The following is a 20,029-nucleotide window of genomic DNA, read 5'->3' on the forward strand; positions in this document are numbered from 1 at the left end:
AGCATTATATTGAATATTTATAAGTTAAATAGGGAAAACATAAGATTCTTTACTTATTTTGGTATTATTTTGAATGATTTTTCAATTAAGGTAATTTTTAAAGTTATATCAAAGTTTAAGGTCAACAAATGTTTCTAAAAAATAGGACATTCAATGATTAGCAGTCATACCCAAAAGTCAAAAAATAAAACAAGATTTTATCAAGAATATTCATATCACTATTCATGTAAGTCAATATAACCACTGAATCCTTAGTCAAAATATATTTTTATAAGAATACATCATTTAAAATTAATTACTTAAAACATTTTAAAAACTTTAAAAATGTTTATAACTAAACCAGATATTATGAGCCTTATCTTCCCATAATTATTACATTAATTAGTGAATCTGACTAAAGCTTTATCCTATGTATGTGAAATAATTATCTGGAGTATACAATTTTCTGTTTTCCATATAAATAATGACAATGGGAAGAATCAAATCTTGAAAGCTTCAATTTTCAGAAATGTCCCCTTATGGAGTATCATCATATTCATGCTTTTAACATTTTAGAACATTTATCTGAAACAGATAATATAGCATATCATGCCTTAGCTGTTTAAGCTCTTCAATCTTTATACACCAGAAAAAAATTTTTCTTTTACACAAAATTATCATCAAATAAAATACTTAAAATTTTATGTCTTAATTTTCAATTACTGATATTAAGTTTATACAATTAAGTAATCTTCCATTGAAATAATACCTGACTATAAAAACCTGATGCCTTGGCAAATAACCCCAAGTTTGACATCTATTAAAGTACTAATAACATAACAGGCCCCACAGACCAGAAATACCTCTTCCTTGGTGCCCCCATCCTGGCAACTTTGTCATGTTTAGAATGGGTGCAGAAGGGGGACACCTAGATTAATGGTGGTTTGTTGGCTAGAACTCAAAAAGGTTAACTGCTGGAAAGGACCTCCCACCAGCTTTGCTTTAGGCACTGTGATATTACGACTGCCCAACCTGCCTGACAGTCAAGCAGTTTCCCAGGACGCCCGGCTCCCGGCGGCGCAGACGCGAGAGACGCCCGGCTCCCGGCGGCGCAGACGCGAGAGACGCCCGGCTCCTGGCGCAACCGACCACGTGCAGAATCGTGGCTGAGAGGAGCTGCCCCGCGCCCAGAGTTAGGGCGGTGGCCGAGAGGAGCTGTACCACTTTCAGGAGGCGGTGGCTGCTTGGGCACCGGAGGGCCGGGAGGAGCTGATCCACATTCAAAGCAGGAGGGGCGGCCTTGAGGAGATACCCCTCGTCCAAGGTAAGCTGCAGCGGCTGTGCCTTGCTGGAGCAGCTGGGAAGAGATACTCCACGACCAAGTGGAATATAAGAATCCAGTGTTCTGGGGAGGAAGGAACACGACGGCGAGACCACTTTCTTCCCCACAAATTCATCAGAAGAACATTTGAACGTGGAGTAAAGTCCACAAAACAACTTCTGAATACTGGCAGAGGACATCAGGCTCCCAGAAAAGTAGCCCATTGTCTTCTAAAGGAAAGAGAAGAAATCCAGCTCCACCCACCAGAACACCGACACATGCTTCCCTAACCAGGGAACCTGGACAAGTCACCTGTCCAACCCCACACACAGCGAAGAAACTACATAATAAAGAGAACTCCACAAACTGCAAGAAGAGGGAAAGGACACCCCAAGCAAAGCAATATAAGCAAGATGAAGAGGCAGAGAAATACCCAGCAAGTAAAGGAACAAGATAATTGCCCACCAACACAAACAAAAGAAGAAGATATAGGGAATCTACCTGATAAAGAATTTCGAATTTTGATGGTGAAAATGATTCAAAATCTTGAAAGTAAAATGGAGTTACAGATAAATAACCTGGAGAAAAGGATTGAGAAGATGGAAGAAAGATTTAATAAGGACTTAGAGGAAATAAAAAAGAGTCAATATACAATGAATAATGCACTAGATGAGATCAGAAACACTCTGGAGGGAACAAACAGTAGAATAACAGAGGCAGAAGACAGGATAAGTGAACTAGAAGATAGAATTGTAGAAATAAATGAAACAGAGAGGAAAAAAGAAAAACGAATTAAAAGAAATGAGGACAATATTAGAGACCTCTGGGATAATGTTAAACGCTCCAACATTCGAATCATAGGAGTCCCAGAAGAAGAAGACAAAAAGAAAGACCATGAGAGAATACTTGAGGAGATAATAGTTGAAAACTTCCCTAAAATAGGGAAAGAAATAATAACCCAAGTCCAAGAAATCCAGAGAGTCCCCAACAGGATAAACCCAAGGCGAAATACTCCAAGACACATATTAATCAAATTAACAAAGATCAAACACAAAGAACAAATATTAAAAGCAGCAAGGGAAAAGCAGCAAATAACACTCAAGGGGATTCCCATAAGGATAACAGCTGATCTTTCAACAGAGACTCTTCAGGCCAGAAGGGAGTGGCAAGATATACTTAAAGTGATGAAAGAAAATAACCTACAGCCCAGATTACTATACCCAGCAAGGATCTCATTCAAATATGAAGGAGAAATCAAAAGCTTTACAGACAAGCAAAAGCTGAGGGAATTCAGCATCACCAAACCAGCTCTCCAACAAATGCTAAAGGATCTTCTATAGACAGGAATCACAGAAAGAGTGTATAAACTTGAACCCAAAGCAATAAAGAAAATGGCTACGGGATCCTACTTTTCAATAATTACCTTAAATGTAAATGGGTTGAATGCCCCAACCAAAAGACAAAGGCTGGCTGAATGGATACAAAAACAAAACCCCCATATATGTTGTCTACAAGAGACCCACCTCAAAACGAGGGACGCATACAGACTGAAAGTGAAGGGCTGGAAAAAGATAGTCCATGCAAATAGAGACCAAAAGAAAGCAGGAGTAGCAATACTCATATCAGATAAAATAGACTTTAAAACAAAGGCTGTGAAACGAGACAAACAAGGAAACTACATAATGATCAAAGGATCAACCCAAGAAGAAGATATAACAATTATAAATATTTATGCACCTAACATATGAGCACCGCAATATGTAAGACAATTAAAACAAGTATGAAAGGGGAAATTAACAATAACACAATAATAGTGAGATTTTAACACCCCACTTACATCTATGAATAGATCAACTAAACAGAAAATTAACAAGGAAACACAATCTTTAAATGATATAATAGAACAGTTAGACCTAATAGATATCTACAGGACATTTCATCCCAAAACAATGAATTTCACCTTTTTCTCAAGCGCACACAGAACCTTTTCCAGGATAGATCACATCCTGGGACATAAATCTAGCCTTGGTAAATTCAAAAAAATTGAAATCATTCCAAGCATCTTTTCTGACCACAGTGCAGTAAGATTAGATCTCAATTACAGGAGAATAACTGTTAAAAGTGCCAACATATGGAGACTGAACAACACGCTGCTGAATAATGAACTAATCATAGAAGAAATCAAAAGAGACATCAAAATATGCATAGAAATGAATGAAAATGAAAACACAACAACCCAAAACCTCTGGGACACTGTAAAAGCAGTGCTAAGGGGGAAGTTCATAACAATACAGGCATACCTCAAGAAACAAGAAAAAAGTCAACTAAATAACCTAACTCTACATCTAAAGCAACTAGAAAAGGAAGAAATGAAGAACCCCAGGGTCAGTAGAAGGAAAGAAATCATAAAAATTAGGGCAGAGATAAATGCAAAAGAAACAAAAGAGACCATAGCAAAAATCAACAAAGCCAAAAGCTGGTTCTTTGAAAAGGTGAATAAAATTGACAAACCACTAGCCAGACTCATCAAGAAACAAAGGGAGAAAAACCAAATCAATAAAATTAGAAATGAAAATGGAGAGATCACAACTGACAACACAGAAATACAAAGGATTATTAGAGAATACTATCAGCAATTATATGGCAATAAAATGAATAACCTGGAAGAAATGGACAAATTCCTAGAAAAGTACAACTTTCCAAAACTGAACCAGCAAGAAATAGAAAATCTGAACAAACCCATCACAAGCACGGAAATTGAAACTGTAATCAAAAATCTCCCAGCAAACAAAAGCCCAGGTCCAGACGGCTTCACAGCTGAATTCTACCAAAAATTTAGAGAAGAGCTAACACCTATTCTACTCAAACTCTTCCAGAAAATAGCTGAGAAAATCCTTAACAAAATTCTAGCAATCAGAATCCAACAACACATTAAGAAGATCATACATCATGACCAAGTGGGCTTTATCCCAGGAATGCAAGGATTCTTCAATATACGCAAATCAATCAACGTAATACACCACATTAACAAACTGAAAAATAAAAATCATATGATTATCTCAATAGATGCAGAGAAAGCCTTCGACAAAATTCAACATCCATTTATGATAAAAACTCTCCAGAAAGTGGGAATTGAAGGGACATACCTCAACATAATAAAAGCTATATATGACAAACCCACAGCAAACATTATCCTCAATGGTGAAAAACTGAAAGCATTTCCCCTAAAGTCAGGAACAAGACAAGGGTGCCCACTCTCACCACTACTATTCAACATAGTTCTGGAAGTTTTGGCCACAGCAATCAGAGCAGAAAAAGACATAAAAGGAATACAAATTGGAAAAAGAGAAGTAAAGCTTTCACTGTTCGCTGATGACATGATCCTCTACACAGAAAACCCTAAAGACTCTACCAGAAAACTACTAGAGCTAATCAATGATTACAGCAAAGTTGCAGGATATAAAATCAACACACAGAAATCCCTTGCATTCCTATACACTAATAATGAGAAAATAGAAAGAGAAATTAAGGAAACTATTCCATTCACTGTTGCAATGAAAACAATTAAATACTTAGGAATATATCTACCTAAGGAAACAAAAGACTTGTACATAGAAAACTATAAAACACTAGTGAAAGTAATCAAAGAGGACATGAATAGATGGAGAAATATACCGTGTTCGTGGATTGGAAGAATAAATATTGTAAAAATGAGTATACTACCCAAAGTAATTTATACATTCAATGCAATCCCTATCAAGCTACCAACAATATTTTTCACAGAACTAGAACAAATAATCTCACAATTTGTATGGAAATACAGAAAACCTCGAATAGCCAAAGCAATCTTGAGGAAGAAGAATGGAACTGGGGGAATTAACCTGCCGGACTTCAGGCTCTATTACAAAGCCACAGTCATCAAGACAGTATGGTACTGGCATAAAGACAGAAATATAGATCAATGGAACAAAATAGAAAGCCCAGAGATAAACCCACGCTCCTATGGACACCTTATCTTCGACAAAGGAGGCAAGAATATAAAATGGAGAAAAGACAGTCTCTTTAACAAGTGGTGCTGGGAAAACTGGTCAGCCACTTGGAAAAGAATGAAACTAGAACACTTCCTAACACCATACACCAAAATAAACTCAAAATGGATTAAAGATTTAAATGTAAGACCAGAAACTATAAAACTCCTAGAGGAGAACGTAGGCAAAACACTCTCCGACATAAATCACAGCAGGATCCTCCAAGACCCACCTCCCAGAATATTGGAAATAAAAGCAAAAATAAACAAATGGGACCTAATTAAAACCAAAAGCTTCTGCACAGCAAAGGAAATTCTAAGCAAGGTGAGAAGACAACCTTCAGAATGGGAGACAATAATAGCAAATGAAGCAACTGATAAAGGATTAATCTCCAAATTATACAAGCAGCTCCTGCAGCTTAATTCCAGAAAACTAAGTGACCCAATCAAAAAATGGGCCAAAGAACTAAACAGACATTTCTCCAAAGAAGACATAAAGATGGCTAATAAACACATGAAAAAATGCTCAACATCCCTCATCATCAGAGAAATGCAAATCAAAACCACAATGAGATACCATTTCACACCAGTCAGAATGGCTGCTATCCAAAAGTCTACATGCAATAAGTGCTGGAGAGGGTGTGGAGAGAAGGGAACCCTCTTACACTGTTGGTGGGAATGCAAACTGGTACAGCCACTATGGAGAACAGTGTGGAGATTCCTCAGAAAACTGGAAATAGAACTGCCATATGATCCAGCGATCGCACTCCTGGGCATACACACCGAGGAAACCAGAATTGAAAGAGACACATGTACTCCAATGTTCATTGCAGCACTGTTTATAATAGCCAGGACATGGAAGCAACCTAGATGTCCATCTGCAGATGAATGGATAAGAAAGCTTTGGTACATATACACAATGGAGTATTTCTCAGCCATCAAAAAGAATGCATTTGAATCAGTTTTAATGAGGTGGATGAAATTGGAGCCAATTATACAGAGTGAAGTAAGCCAGAAAGAAGAACATCAATACCGTATATTAACGCATATATATGGAATTTAGAAAAATGGTAACCTAAACCCTGTATAAGAGACTGCAAAAGAGACACAGGCATTTAGAACAGTCTTTGGGACTCTGTGGGAGAGGGTGAAGGTGGAATGATTGGAGAGAATGGAATTGTAGCATGTATATTATCATAAGTGACCAGTCCAGGTTCGACACATAAATTTTCCTCTGTTCATTTCTTTGCATTTGTGCTTTTTTAATAAAATTCTTTTTTAGAAATAAAAAAAAAATAAAATAAACTGATATCAGTGTAAAAAAAAAAATAGTTTCTTGTATATTTGGAGATTAACCTCTTTTTCAAATATGGTTTGCAAATACTTTCTCCCATTCCATAGGTTGCCTTTCACACTGTTGATTGTTGATAAAATAAAAATTTTAAATCTTAAAAAAAATAAATAAATAAATAAAGTACTAATAAGTACAAAGCCTTAAATGAGAGTATAAATATAGCTTTTTTGCTGGTACAACCCTAGAGTTTTTAAAAACTGCCTCATGAGAAAAACAGTAAAACAAAAAGCTGGTTTTTTAACAAAACTGACCAAGAAAAATAAAGACAAGACACAAGTTACTATTGTCAGGAATTAAATACAGGGTATCACTAGAGACCCTGAAGATACTAAAAAGACAGTAAGAAAATACTATGAACAACTTTACATACACATTTGAAAATTTAGAAGAAACTGATCAGTTCCTATAAAGAACAAACTACTATAACTCACTCAAGGTGAAACAGATAATCTGAATAGTCCTAAAACTGTTAAAGAAGAAATTTAATCTCTAATTTAAAAGCGTTCCAAATAAGAAATCTCCTGGCCCAGATGATTTCTCTGGAGAATTTTACCAAGCATTTAAGAATTAACACCAAATATTCACAAGCTCTTCCAGAAAATAAGAGGAGGGAGTATGACTCAACTAGTTTAGAAGTAATTGTTACCATGATACACCAAAATCAGATATGATACCAAAAAACATATATATATATATATATCTCAATATACCTCTTGAATAGAAATTTAAAAATTCTTAATAAAACATTAGCAATTATATACAATGACTATAATTCACATATTTAATTCAGTTCACAGATAAAAAAGCTGGTTCAGTATTCAAAAATGAATTAATGTAATATCCCATTTGACAGGCTAAAGAAGAAATATGATCAAACCATTTGATGAAAAAAAGCATATCAAAATTTAATACCCATTTAAACAAAAAATCTCAGTAAACTAGTAATAAAAGGAAACTTCTTCAATTAGCTTTTAAAATTTACAGAAAACTACAACTTATTGGTGAACTATATAGGAGTAGAACAGGCTTGGTGGTACTGAAAGAATTCTCTATCCTAGTTGTGGTGACAATAATAAGAATTTACAAATGTAATACAAAGGCACAGAATTATGCACCCACACTGTGCCAACGTCAAACCCTGGTTTTGGCATTCTAGTACAGTTACATAGGATGTATCCATTAAAGGAAATCTGGTGAAGAGAACATGGAACTTTTTTGCGACTTCTACAACTCTTAACTTTTGATGACTCTACTCAAAATAAAAAAGTTAAAAAAGAGATTACTTTATGTAATTCTCTTCTGGATGAACAGACTTCATTAAAAACTTTAAGTAGCATATGTAATAAATCTTTAGTTGTATTCAATTTAGATGAAATGTTGTCTTACCATAATTAAACTGACTGTTGGACTTTTCACAGTTAATGATGTTGAACCTATAAGCAATACTTGGTCGCATTCCACTGACTTCAAAGTAAAACCACTGATGATAATGATTGCTATTTATGTCTGAGTTCAGAATAAGGTCATATTCATTTCTGAAAACAGAAAATAAATTTGATGAAAATTAGGAAAATATCTGTACACAAACAAAATGAGAAGAATTTTAATGACTTACTTTCTAATTTGAATTACTTTACGCAGATTCCCAGATTCAAATTTGGAGTTAAACTTCAACACATCTGCTTCTTCTGGAATGGTATAGCTAAATAAAATTTTAAAGTAAGAATAAAAAATACATAGCATTTAAACAAGTGAGCAAAAACGAAACTACACTATAGATTAAAAATGCACCATTATTGCTCTCTCACACTCCTCATTTTTTTTAAGCCAAAGAACAAAATCAACACAGTCAAACTACAAACCATGGCTAATATTTACAGAACAAAACATTATAATTACAAGTAGAGATTTCCCCCACAATTATATAGTGAATATTAATCACAAAAATTTTCATCTCATTAGATGCCATTTCTAAATATTAGTAATCTTACAGAAAAGACCAGTTATTTTTTAAAGTGCAAATGACTTGTATTGAGTACCAATAATTCTAGAAACTATGCAGTTCTCGGGTAAAACCATTTTTTGAATTTAGAGAGCTTCATTATCTATTATCTAATATAATTATTACCCAAAAGGAGGAAGTATTATTCTCATTTTACATATTTCTTACTTTAGCAAGTATTTATTGAGCTCCTACTAGGTGCCAGATACTGTTTTAGTTATCTATTTCCCTGACTGAATACAAATTCTTGCTCTTCTAGAGCTTACATTCTAATGAGGGAAAATGAAGACTCCCAGAAGACCAATGCTTTTGTCCAAAGTCATTTCAGTTAGAAATAGCACTGGCATGTGACACTTCCCTGGGTCTGGAAGATCTCCTGGAGGAGGAAATGGCAACCCACTCCAGTATTCTTGCCTGGAGAATTCCATGGACAGAGGATCCTGGCGGACTATAGTCCATATGGTCGCAGAGAGTCAGACATGACTGAGCAACTAAACAACAAGAATATCCTACACTTAATTTGTCTGGTCTAACACAGAATTAGAAACATTGAAATAACTAAGAAATTATGAATAGATTTGTTTTTTATTTTTGAGAATGTTATTTCAAATTCAGTCATTAGCTCTGACATAACTTTCCGCTGACTCTCTTAACAAAAATCTTTTTAAACATTTTATTTCCTCCAAATAAGACTAATGAAATATAAAATCTCTCCAAAATATTAGAATGTTGAAGGAGAGAGAGGGAAAACCCATTTGTGGGCTGATTAAAGTTCTCATTGCTGGAGACAAATGCAATGGCACCTAATGAATTCAGTTCAGTTCAGTCGCTCGGTCATGACCGACTCTTTGAGACCTCATGAATCACAGCACGCCAGGCCTCCCTGTCCATCACCAACTCCCGGAGTTCACTTAAACTCATGTCCATCGAGTCGGTGATGCCATCCAGCCATCTCATTCTCTGTCATCCCCTTCATATAAGTAAATAAATGAAAATGAAAAACGAAATGACTACTATTAAATCATCTGTCTCCAGTAATGAGAAGTTTAATCATTTATGGATATGAGAGTTGGACCATAATGAAGGCTGAATGCCGAAGAATTGATGCTTTTGAACTGTGGTGTTGGAAAACTCTTCAGAGTCCCTTGGACTACAAAGAGATCAAACCAGTCCATCCTAAAGGAGATCAGTCCTGGGTGTTCATTGGAAGGACTGATGTTGAAGCTGAAACTCTAATACTTTGGCCACCTGATATGAAGAGCCGATTCATTAGAAAAGACCTGATGCTGGGAAAGATTGAAGGCAGGAGGAGAAGAGGACGACAGAGGATGAGACGCCTGAATGGCGTGAGTTGGAACAAGCTCTGGGAGATGGTGAAGGATAGGGAAGTCTGGCGTGAGGCAGTCTATGGGGTCACAAAGAGTCAGACATGAATGACTGAACAAAAACAACAACAGAATCATTAAATGCAATGGCACCAGTGATAACCCTATATTGGAAATTACACTAAAACGTTGTTGTGGTTTAGTCGCCAAGTCATGTCCGACACTTAAAATCCCATGAACTATATAGCCCACCAGGCTCCTCTGTCCATGGGGTTTTCCAGGCAAAAATACTGGAGTGGCTTGCCATTTCCTTCTCCAGGGGATCTTCCAGACTCAGGAATCAAAACCCAGGCTCCTATGCTGCCGACAGTCTCCTGCACTGCAGGTAGATTATTTACCCACTGAGCCACCAGGGATCACAAACAAATGGCTTCAAAAGTCAGGCAAGTAACATAAAACGATTGAAGCAGATTGTAAGCAGTAAGAGACAAAAGTGAGAAGTGTGGACTGTGGAAAATTAGAAAGCATATTTTCCTTCTAAGGGGAAGGTAATTTGTTGTCCTAAGGAAACGAAGCCTCGGTTTTACAGGACAAAACTGCAGCATTCGTACGAAATCTCCATTATCTTAAGTGGAGGCAGTTTCAGTTTTTAAAAACAAAGCATCAGTTTGTGATGTTTACCTTATTAAACCCATTAAAAGCCCACATAAGAAAAACTAAATTTGTAGCATACTCAATTTAACCAAATAAACATGATTTACATTACCATTATACCTCTGCTAAAAGATAAAAACAGAGTGAGGCTTAACTAGGTGGAAGTTTATATTTCTCTGTCTTTTAAAAGAACACTGAAATTTTAAGATAAGAATAAAACCAACAAAACTAAAACACAAAAATGAGACTTACTTTGGGTTATCTAAGTCATATACCACTCGATCTATGATATCACTCTGATGTATTAGCCTCTCAATATCTTGGGCAATTTTTGTTCTGAAATCATAAAGAAGTTTGACCAAAATTGATTATTATATGGTAAGGCACAACTTTCCTCCAAGTAAAGTTTGAATAAAAAATATAAAATTATAAAAATTTCTTAAAATAAAAATGATCATCCCTCTACATATTATGTATACAAAATATAATCAGTACATAAAATTTAGACAAAAATCAATATTTTAAAAGTCTAAGTTCTAGAAAAATAACCAGCACAAAGCCAATAGCTTTATTTAAAAAACCTTGAACGACTATATGCTTTTCTATATAGAAATTCTTAATCTAGCATTACATAATTAAGCATATTTATTTTTAGTTTTTTATTTTACAAAAACCAACTCATCACTGACACAGCAGTCTATCAAGAAAAAACTGAGCATCAAAGGATTATGATATAAATCCTTGATTTAGTCAGTGTCATAACTTTCAAACAGCAAATTTTTTCTACAAAAGCAAAACTTTTAAAAAGCTATTAATTATAATAATAAACAAATCAGAAACTTATATCACCCAGATCTTCAACAATAAAAGACATGGTACTTACATATACTCAGATATACCATACCAAAAAATACAAATGTTCAAGTATGGTGAATGACTAAAAACATCCATTGTCAAAACCATTTATTAAATATTAAATTTATGAAATACCTACCATAAATGTATAAAAAAATTAATACTTACAAAAGTTTCCAGTTTTTCTTAAGAAAAATGGTATTAAAAGGCTGATATAACATCTCAGTTCTACAGCAAAATTCTGCATTGTAAAACAAGATAAAAAAGCTCGATACCCACAGGGCTAGCACGTGATGTACCTGAGGAGGCCTGCTGGGGGGACGCTGTGGAAAACTGGGGAACACAGGATCTGTCTAAACACAACCAAATGCTGCCAGGTAGGAAGAGAGGTTAAGGGTACAATACCAAATTTACGAGAAACAACGGAAACCTGGATCACTACATGGAGTCTCTCGAACGTTAAAGGCTGGCAATCTATTAAAAAACAAAAACAGGGAGAACAAGATGGCAGAAGAGTAGGTGGACATGGAGTATATCTCTCTCCATGGATACATCAGGAATACACCTTCAGACACAGAAGGGCATACAAAACACCAGCTGAGAGCAGACAGGAGTACCTGACCAGAGGAAACAAATATATAGACCCACCCATATTTGTGTGGTCTATATATTCACCTCCTAGATGAAGGAACTAGGGAGAAAAACAGGAATGTTAGTAGGACCGGAACCCCCACCTTGGTGGGTAGGGAAACTGAAGCAGGGGTCCGATCCCCACATCGGGGCAACTGAGTCAGAGGAGAAATATTTAAGTCTGAGAGTGAAACAGCTGATCTGTGGCAACCTAAATGGAATGCAGTCCTTGCTGCAGCCATACATACCCTGGACAGGGACATAGATCCCCTGGAAGGTGCAGCGGCTGGGAGCTGGAGTTCAGGGATTGTGGAGCAATCCCATGGCAAGGGGCTGCTGTTGACTGCTCAGAGACGGATCAAGGGGATGTGAGGGAGGAGATTATGGTGGGAAATGCCTGTGGAGGAAAGCCGGGCAGTCATGGAAGCAAGGCAATACTGCTGAGTCACGTGTAGGGGGTGGAGCCATCACCAAAGACTCTCTCCACAGGTGCCACCATCAGCAGCTGAACAATAGAGAGGCTGGTCCATCAAACACCTGACACACTGAACTACAGAGTAGGACCCCACCCCAGGGTGCCCCTTTAAGTGCCTGATGCACTGATCTACAGAGTAGGACCCCAATCAAGGGGGCTCCTCTGTGTGCCTGAACAGGCAGAGCTACACAGAAAGACTGGCCAAAGAGGCCTTCTGATCACCAGCTACAAAAGGCTCGAAAAAAGACTCTGATAGGGCCATAACTCCTACGGTGGAGGCAGTCCATGTCCCTGCACACGTGGCACCATCAGGGTCCCCACAAGCCAAGCAGCTGCGCCACCTTCACGCTCAACTCTCACTGGGGCAGAGCTGCCACAGGCAAAAAAAGTCTTGCACCTAAGTGTGCAAGGTTGCTTCGGTAGTGTCTGACTCTTTGCAATCTCGTAGACTGTGGCCTTCCAGGCTTCTCTGTCAGGAAAGGGGGTTCTCCAGGCAAGAATACTAGAGTGTATTGGCCAATACTGGCTGCCATATCCTTCTAGAGCACTGTATTTCCTGCTACCGTAGCCGCCAACTCCCCTGAGTACCTGGTGCTGTTAGAACCCCTGTGACCCAAGCAGCTGCACCACCTCCACACATGGCCCTCACAGGGGCAAACCCAAGTCCTCCAGGGCAGCCTCAGGAGCAAACCCCAGTGGACGACCCACATGTAGAGGTGGAAATAAAACCAAGATTGAAACCAAGGGGCAGTGTGACTAAGGAAGAAGACCCAAAACTTTCCCACCAGCTGTACAAGCTACAGATTCAATCCACATGATCAACCAGGTAGACTCTGTCTACGGAAACTATAAAAGGTCACTGAAAGTGCCCACAAAAGAAAATGTACTAGTTCTGACAGCTGTGGACACTGGAAGAAAGAACACACAGAAGTAGGACTAGACTAGAATCTGAGCAGCCCCCACAACAGGTCCAGAGATCAGCAGTGTTGGAGGGTATCCTAGGGAGGTGAGGTGGACTGTGACTCCCAGTGAGGGAAAGGACTCTGACAGCAGTGACTCAAGAAAAACAATTATTATTCTTATGTTTTGACTTGTTCTGTAGATTCTTTTGGAACTTTTTCTTTTTTTCCTTTTTCCCCCCTATGTTGTAGTTGTTGATTTTATTGGCCCTATGAAATCTAATTAAGCTTTTGAGCTTTTTTTTTTCCTCAGTCATATTTTTTATTGTTGTTATAAACCCCTGCCTCTACATTGGGCTTTAGCAGTTCTAGGAAGTTTTCCTTTTTTTTTCTCTTTTCTCTTTTTTTAATTTTTCAAATCTATTATGACTTTTTCTACACTTAATCCTTTGTTTGCTTTTCCTACTGTTCTTTTCCCCTTACAGTTAATCTTTAATGTATATAACTTTTCTTTATCTACCTCTGTTTAACTTTGCATATGTATTCTTTCTTTCCTTTCCTCTCAACATATGTTAGTTTTATTTTCATTGCTTTCTTCCCCACTTGGCACCTTGCTTTAGTTTTGTTTTCCAGTTTTTGCTTTAGTTAGTTTTGTTCTGGTAGACATAATTTTTAGTTTCCTTTGTTCACTGTGTAAATCTATTGTACTTTATTTTTGTTGGACTGTTTTGACTTTGCTCATGGGTGTATATGTATATGTGTATATTCCATTATTTTAATTATTATTTGCCTGATTTTGTAACTGACATTTGTCTGGGGTTCATCTTTGGTTTCTCGTTTTTGGGTATTTGTTTTAATCTCACTTAATGGCATAACAAAACACTTGTGGAATCTTTGTTCCTGAGCAGAGACCAAGCCCTGAGCCTTTGGAGTGGGAGCACTAACTCCAAGACCCTAGACTACCAGAGAACTAACCATAGTGAGTATCAAATAGAACTCACACGAAGAAAACCACTTGAATATAAGACCCAGCATCATCCAACCATCAGGAGCACCCTGACTAAGATACCTCATCTAAACAACAAACAAAACAAAAAAACAAACCCAGTCATCAGCAGACAGGATTACCACCTTACTCAGCCTTGCCCACCAGAGGAAAAACAAACAAGCAAACAAAAACTCAGCACAAATCTCACCCTACACAAAGCCTACACAAACCATTGGACCAACCTTAGGGGGGCAGAAAACAAAAGGAAGAAAGAATTCAACTCTGAAGCCTGGGAAAAGGAGACCTCAAACACAGTAAGTTAAAAAAATAATAATGAAAAGGCAGAAAAATACTACACAGATGAAGGAACAAACTAGAAGCACAGAGGTACAAATAAATGAAGAGGAAATAGGCAAACTACCTGAAAAAGAATTCACAATAATGATAGTAAAGGTGATCAAAACCCTTGAAAACAAAATGGAAAAAATACAAGAATCAGTTAACAAAGACCTAGAAGAATTAACGAATAAACATACAGAGACAAACAACACAATTACTGAAATTAAAAATACTCTAAAAGCAATCAATAGCAGACTATCTGAAGGAGAAGAACGAATCAGTGAGCTGGAAGATAAAATGGTAGAAATAACTTCTGAAGAGCAAAATAAAGTAAAAAGAATGAAAAGAACTCAGGATAGTCTCAGAGACCTCTGGGACAATAACAAATGCAACAACATTCAAATTATAGGAGTCGCAGAAGAAGAAGAGAAAAAGAAAGGGTATGAGAAAATTTTTGAAGAGATTATAGTCGAAAATTTCCCCAACATGTAAAAGGAAATAATCAAGTCCAATAGGCATAAAGAGTCCCACACAGGATAAACCCAAGGAGAAACATGCCAAGACACATACTAATTCAACTAACAAAGACTAAACACAAAGAAAGAATATTAAAAGCAGCAAGGGAGAAGCAACAAAGGAAACCCCATACGCTTAACAGCTGATCTTTCAGCAGAAGGGAATGGCAGGATATATGGAAACTGTTGAAAGGGAAAAATCTACAACCAAGATTACTGTACCTGGCAAGGATCTCATTCAAAATTGATGGAGAAATAAAAAGCTTTTCTGATAAGCAAAAGTTAACAGAATTCAGTATGACCAAACCGGCTTTACAACAAATGTTAACAGTACTTATATAGTCAAGAAATACAAGAAAAGAAAAAAGATCGACAATCAACCCCAAACAATTAAGAAAATGGCAAAGGGAACATATATATCGATAATTACTTAAAATGTAAATGGATTAAATGCTCCAACCAAAAGACACTGACTGGGTGAATGGATACAAAAACAAGACCCATTTATCTGCTGTCTACAAGAAACCCACTTCAGACCTAAAGACACATACAGATTGAAAGTGAGAGGATGGAAAAATATATCCCATGCAAATGGGAAGCAAAAGAAAGCTGGAATAGCAATCTTCATATCAGACTAAATAGACCTTAAAGAAGATTACAAGAGACAAGGAAGGACACTACATAATGATCAAGGGGTCAGTCCAAAAGAAAGACATAAAACTTGTAATTATCTATGCACCCAACATAGGAACACATAAATACATAAGAAAAACACTAACAGACATAAAAGGAGAAATTGACAGTAACACAATAATAGTAGGAGACTTTACAACCTCCCTCACACCAATGGACATATCATCAAAACAGAAAATAAATAAGGAAACATAAGTCTTAAATGATACATTAGATGAGATGGATCTCATTCATATTTATAGGACATTCCATCCAAATGCAGAATACACCTTCTTCTCAAGTGCACGTGGAACATTCTCCAGGATAGACCACATCTTGGGTCACAAATCAAACCTCAATAAATTTAAGAAAATTGAAAGGGCACCAAGCATCTTCTCTGACCACAATGCTATGAGACTAGATATCAATTACAAGAAAAAAACTGTAAGAAACACAAACACATGGAGATTGAATAACACATTTCTAAATAACCAACAGGTTACTGAAGAAGTCAAAAGGGAAATCAAAAAATTTCTAGAAACAAATGACAGTGAAAACACAACAACTCAAAACCTATGGGTTGCAACAAAAGCATTTCTAAGAGGCAAGTTTATAGCAATACAATCCTACCTCAAGAAATGAGAAAAATATCGAATAGAAAACCTAACTTTACACCTAAAACAACTGGAAAAAAAACAACAAAAAAAAAAGATAGTAGAAGGAAAGAAATCACAAAAATCTGAGCAGAAATAAATGAAAAAGAAATGAAAGAAACAAGAGTAAAGATTTAAAAACTAAAAGCTGGTTCTTTGAGAAGATAAACAAAATTGAAAAACCTTTAGCCAGACACATCAAGAACAAAAGAGAGAAGAATCAAATCAACAAAATTAGAAATGAAAAAAGAGAGGTAACAACAGACAATGCAGAAATACAAAGGATTATAAGAGACTATTATGAACAACTATATGGCAATAAAATGGATAACCTGGAAGAAATGGACAGATTCTTAGAAAAGTTTAATCTTCCAAGACTGAACCAGGAAGAAATAGAAATTATGAATAACCCAATTTCAAGCACTGAAATTGAAGCTGTTATCAAAAATCTCCCAAAAAACAAAAGCCCAGGACCAGATGGCTTCACAGCAGAATTCTATCAAACATTTAGAAAAGAGCTATTGCCCATCCTTCCAACTCTTTCAAAAAATTGCAGAGGAAGGAACACTTTCAAACTAATCCTACAAGGCCATCATCACCCTGATACCAAAGCCAGACAAAGACAACACAAAAAAAGAAAACTACAGGCCAATATCACTAGAACACAGATGTGAAAATCCTCAACAAAATTTTAACAAACAGAATTCAGCAACACATCAAAAAGCTCACACGCCATGATCAAGTTGGGTTTATTCCAGGAATGCAAGGATTCTCCAATACATGCAAATCAATCAAAGTATATACACCATATTAACAAATTGAAAGGTAAAAAGCATATGATAATCTCAACAGATGCAGAAAAAGCTTTTGACAAAATTCAGCACCCATTTATAATTAAAACTCTTCAAAAAAATGGACATAGAAGGAACCTACCTCAACATAGTAAAGGCCATATATGATCAGTCTACAGCAAACATTATTCTCAATGGTGAAAAACTGAATGCATACCCCCTAAGATCAGGAACAAGACAAGGGTGTTCATTTTCACCACTATTATTCAACATAGTTCTGGAAGTCCTAGCTACAGCAATCAGAGAAGAAAAAGAAATAAAGGGAATTCAGATTGGAAATACAGATGCAAAATGACTGCAGATGACATGATACTATACATAGAAAACCCTATAGATAGCATCAGAAAATTACTGTAGCTAATCAGTGAATTTAGCAAAGTTGTAGGATACAAAATCAATAAACAGAAATCACTTGCATTTCTGTATACCAACAATGAAAAAGCAGAAAGAGAAATTAAGGAATCAATCCCATTCACCATTGCAACAAAAAGAATTAAATACCTAGGAATAAACCTACCTAAGGAACAACAGACTGGTTCCAAATAGGAAAAGGAGTACGTCAAGGTTGTATATTGTCACCTTGCTTATTTAACTTATATGCAGAGTACATCATGAGGAATGCTGGGCTGGAAGAAGCACAAGCTGGAATCAAGATTGCCGGGAGAAATATCAATAACCTCAGATATGCAGATGACACTACCCTTATGGCAGAAAGTGAAGAGGAACTCAAAAGCTTCTTGATGAAAGTGAAAGAGGAGAGTGAAAAGGTTGGCTTGAAGCTCAACATTCAGAAAACAAAGATCATGGCATCTGGTCCCATCACTTCATGGGAAATAGATGGAAAAACAGTGGAAACAGTGTCAGACTTTATTTTTTTGGGCTCCAAAATCACTGCAGATACTGATTGCAGCCATGAAATTAAAAGACGCTTGCTCCTTGGAAGGAAAGTTATGACCAACCTTGATAGTATATTAAAAAGCAGAGACATTACTTTGCCAACCAAGGTCCGTCTAGTCAAGGCTATGGTTTTTCCCGTGGTCATGTATGGATGTGAGAGTTGGACTGTGAAGAAAGCTGATCGCCGAAGAATCGATGCTTTTGAACTGTGGTGTTGGAGAAGACTCTTGAGAGTCCCTTATACTGCAAGGAGATCCAACCAGTCCATTCTAAAGGAGATCAATCCTGGATGTTCATTGGAAGGACTGATGCTAAAGCTGAAACTGCAATACTTTGGCCACCTCATGCGACGAGTTGACTCACTGGAAAAGACTCTGATGCTGGGAAAGGTTGGGGGCGGGAGGAGAAGGGGACGACCGAGAATGAGATGGCTGGATGGCATCACCGACTCTGTGGACACGAGTTTGAGTGAACTCCGGGAGTTGGTGATGGACAGGGAGGCCTGGCGTGCTGTGATTCATGGGGTCGCGGACAGTCGGACACGACTGAGCAACTGAACTGAACTGAACTGAAGGAGACAAAATAACTGTACACAGAAAATTATAAGACACTGATGAAAGAAATCAAAGATGACATAAACAGATGGAGAGATATTTCATGTTCCTGGATAGGAACAATCAATACTGTGAAGATGACTATACTACAAAATGCAATCTACAGAATTAGTGCAATCCCTATCAAATTACCAATGGCATTTTTCATAGAACTAGAACAAAAAATTTCACAATTCATATGGAAACACAAAAGACCCCGAATAGCCAAAGCAGTCTTGAGAAAGAAGAATGGAGCTGGAGAAATCAACCTTCCTGACTTCAGATTATACTACAAAGCTATAGTCATCAAGACAGTATGGTACTGGCACAAAAACAGAAATACAGACCAATGGAACAAGATAGAAAGCCCAGAAATAAATCCATGCACCTATGGGTATTTTATTTTTGACAAAGGAGGCAAGAGTATACAATGGGGAAAAGACAACCTCTTCAATAAACGGTGCTGGGAAAACTAGACAGCTACATGTTAAAGAATGAAATTAGAACACTTCCTAACACCATACACAAAGATAAACTCAAAATGGATTAAAGACCTAAATGTAAGACCAGAAACTATAAAGCTCTCAGAGGAAAACATAGGCAGAACACTCGATGACATAAATCCAAGCAAGATCCTCTATGACCTACCTCCTAGAGTAATGAAAATAAAATCAAAAGTAAACAAGTGGGACCTGATTAAACTTAAAAGCTTTTGCACAGCAAAGGAAACTATAAGCAAGGTGAAAAGACAACCCTCAGAATGGGAGAAAATAACAGCTAATGAAACAACTGACAAAGGATCAATTTCCAAAATATAAAAGCAGCTAATACAACTCAAAGCCAGAAATACAAAGAACCCAATCAAAAAGTGGGAAAAAGACCTAAACAGGCATTTCTCAAAAGAAGACATACTGATGGCTAACAAACACATGAAAAAATGCTCAGCATCACTCATTATTAGAGAAATGCAAATCAAAACCACAATAAGACATCACTTCAC

The 20,029-nt window shown here is 36.8% G+C and overlaps 1 protein-coding gene across 3 annotated transcripts in view; it reads right to left on the reverse strand.

Annotated features, from left to right (window-relative positions):
* The window catches only part of AGTPBP1 (ATP/GTP binding carboxypeptidase 1), a 205,281-nt gene that overhangs the window by 67,427 nt on the left and 117,825 nt on the right, over positions 1 to 20,029 (reverse strand). For all 3 annotated transcript variants that reach the window (XM_088838077.1, XM_088838076.1, XM_088838078.1), the window contains 3 exons: positions 10,915 to 10,998; positions 8,297 to 8,383; positions 8,068 to 8,216 (listed from right to left, as the gene is read on the reverse strand). In XM_088838077.1, the coding sequence (XP_088694203.1) occupies positions 8,068 to 8,216; positions 8,297 to 8,383; positions 10,915 to 10,998 (320 nt within the window). The remainder of the gene's footprint in view (positions 1 to 8,067; positions 8,217 to 8,296; positions 8,384 to 10,914; positions 10,999 to 20,029) is intronic.

The sequence above is a fragment of the Moschus berezovskii genome, chromosome 7, assembly GCF_049115385.1.
Source record: "Moschus berezovskii isolate FMDL1 chromosome 7, NW_MosBer_1.0, whole genome shotgun sequence".
NCBI lineage: Eukaryota > Metazoa > Chordata > Mammalia > Artiodactyla > Moschidae > Moschus > Moschus berezovskii.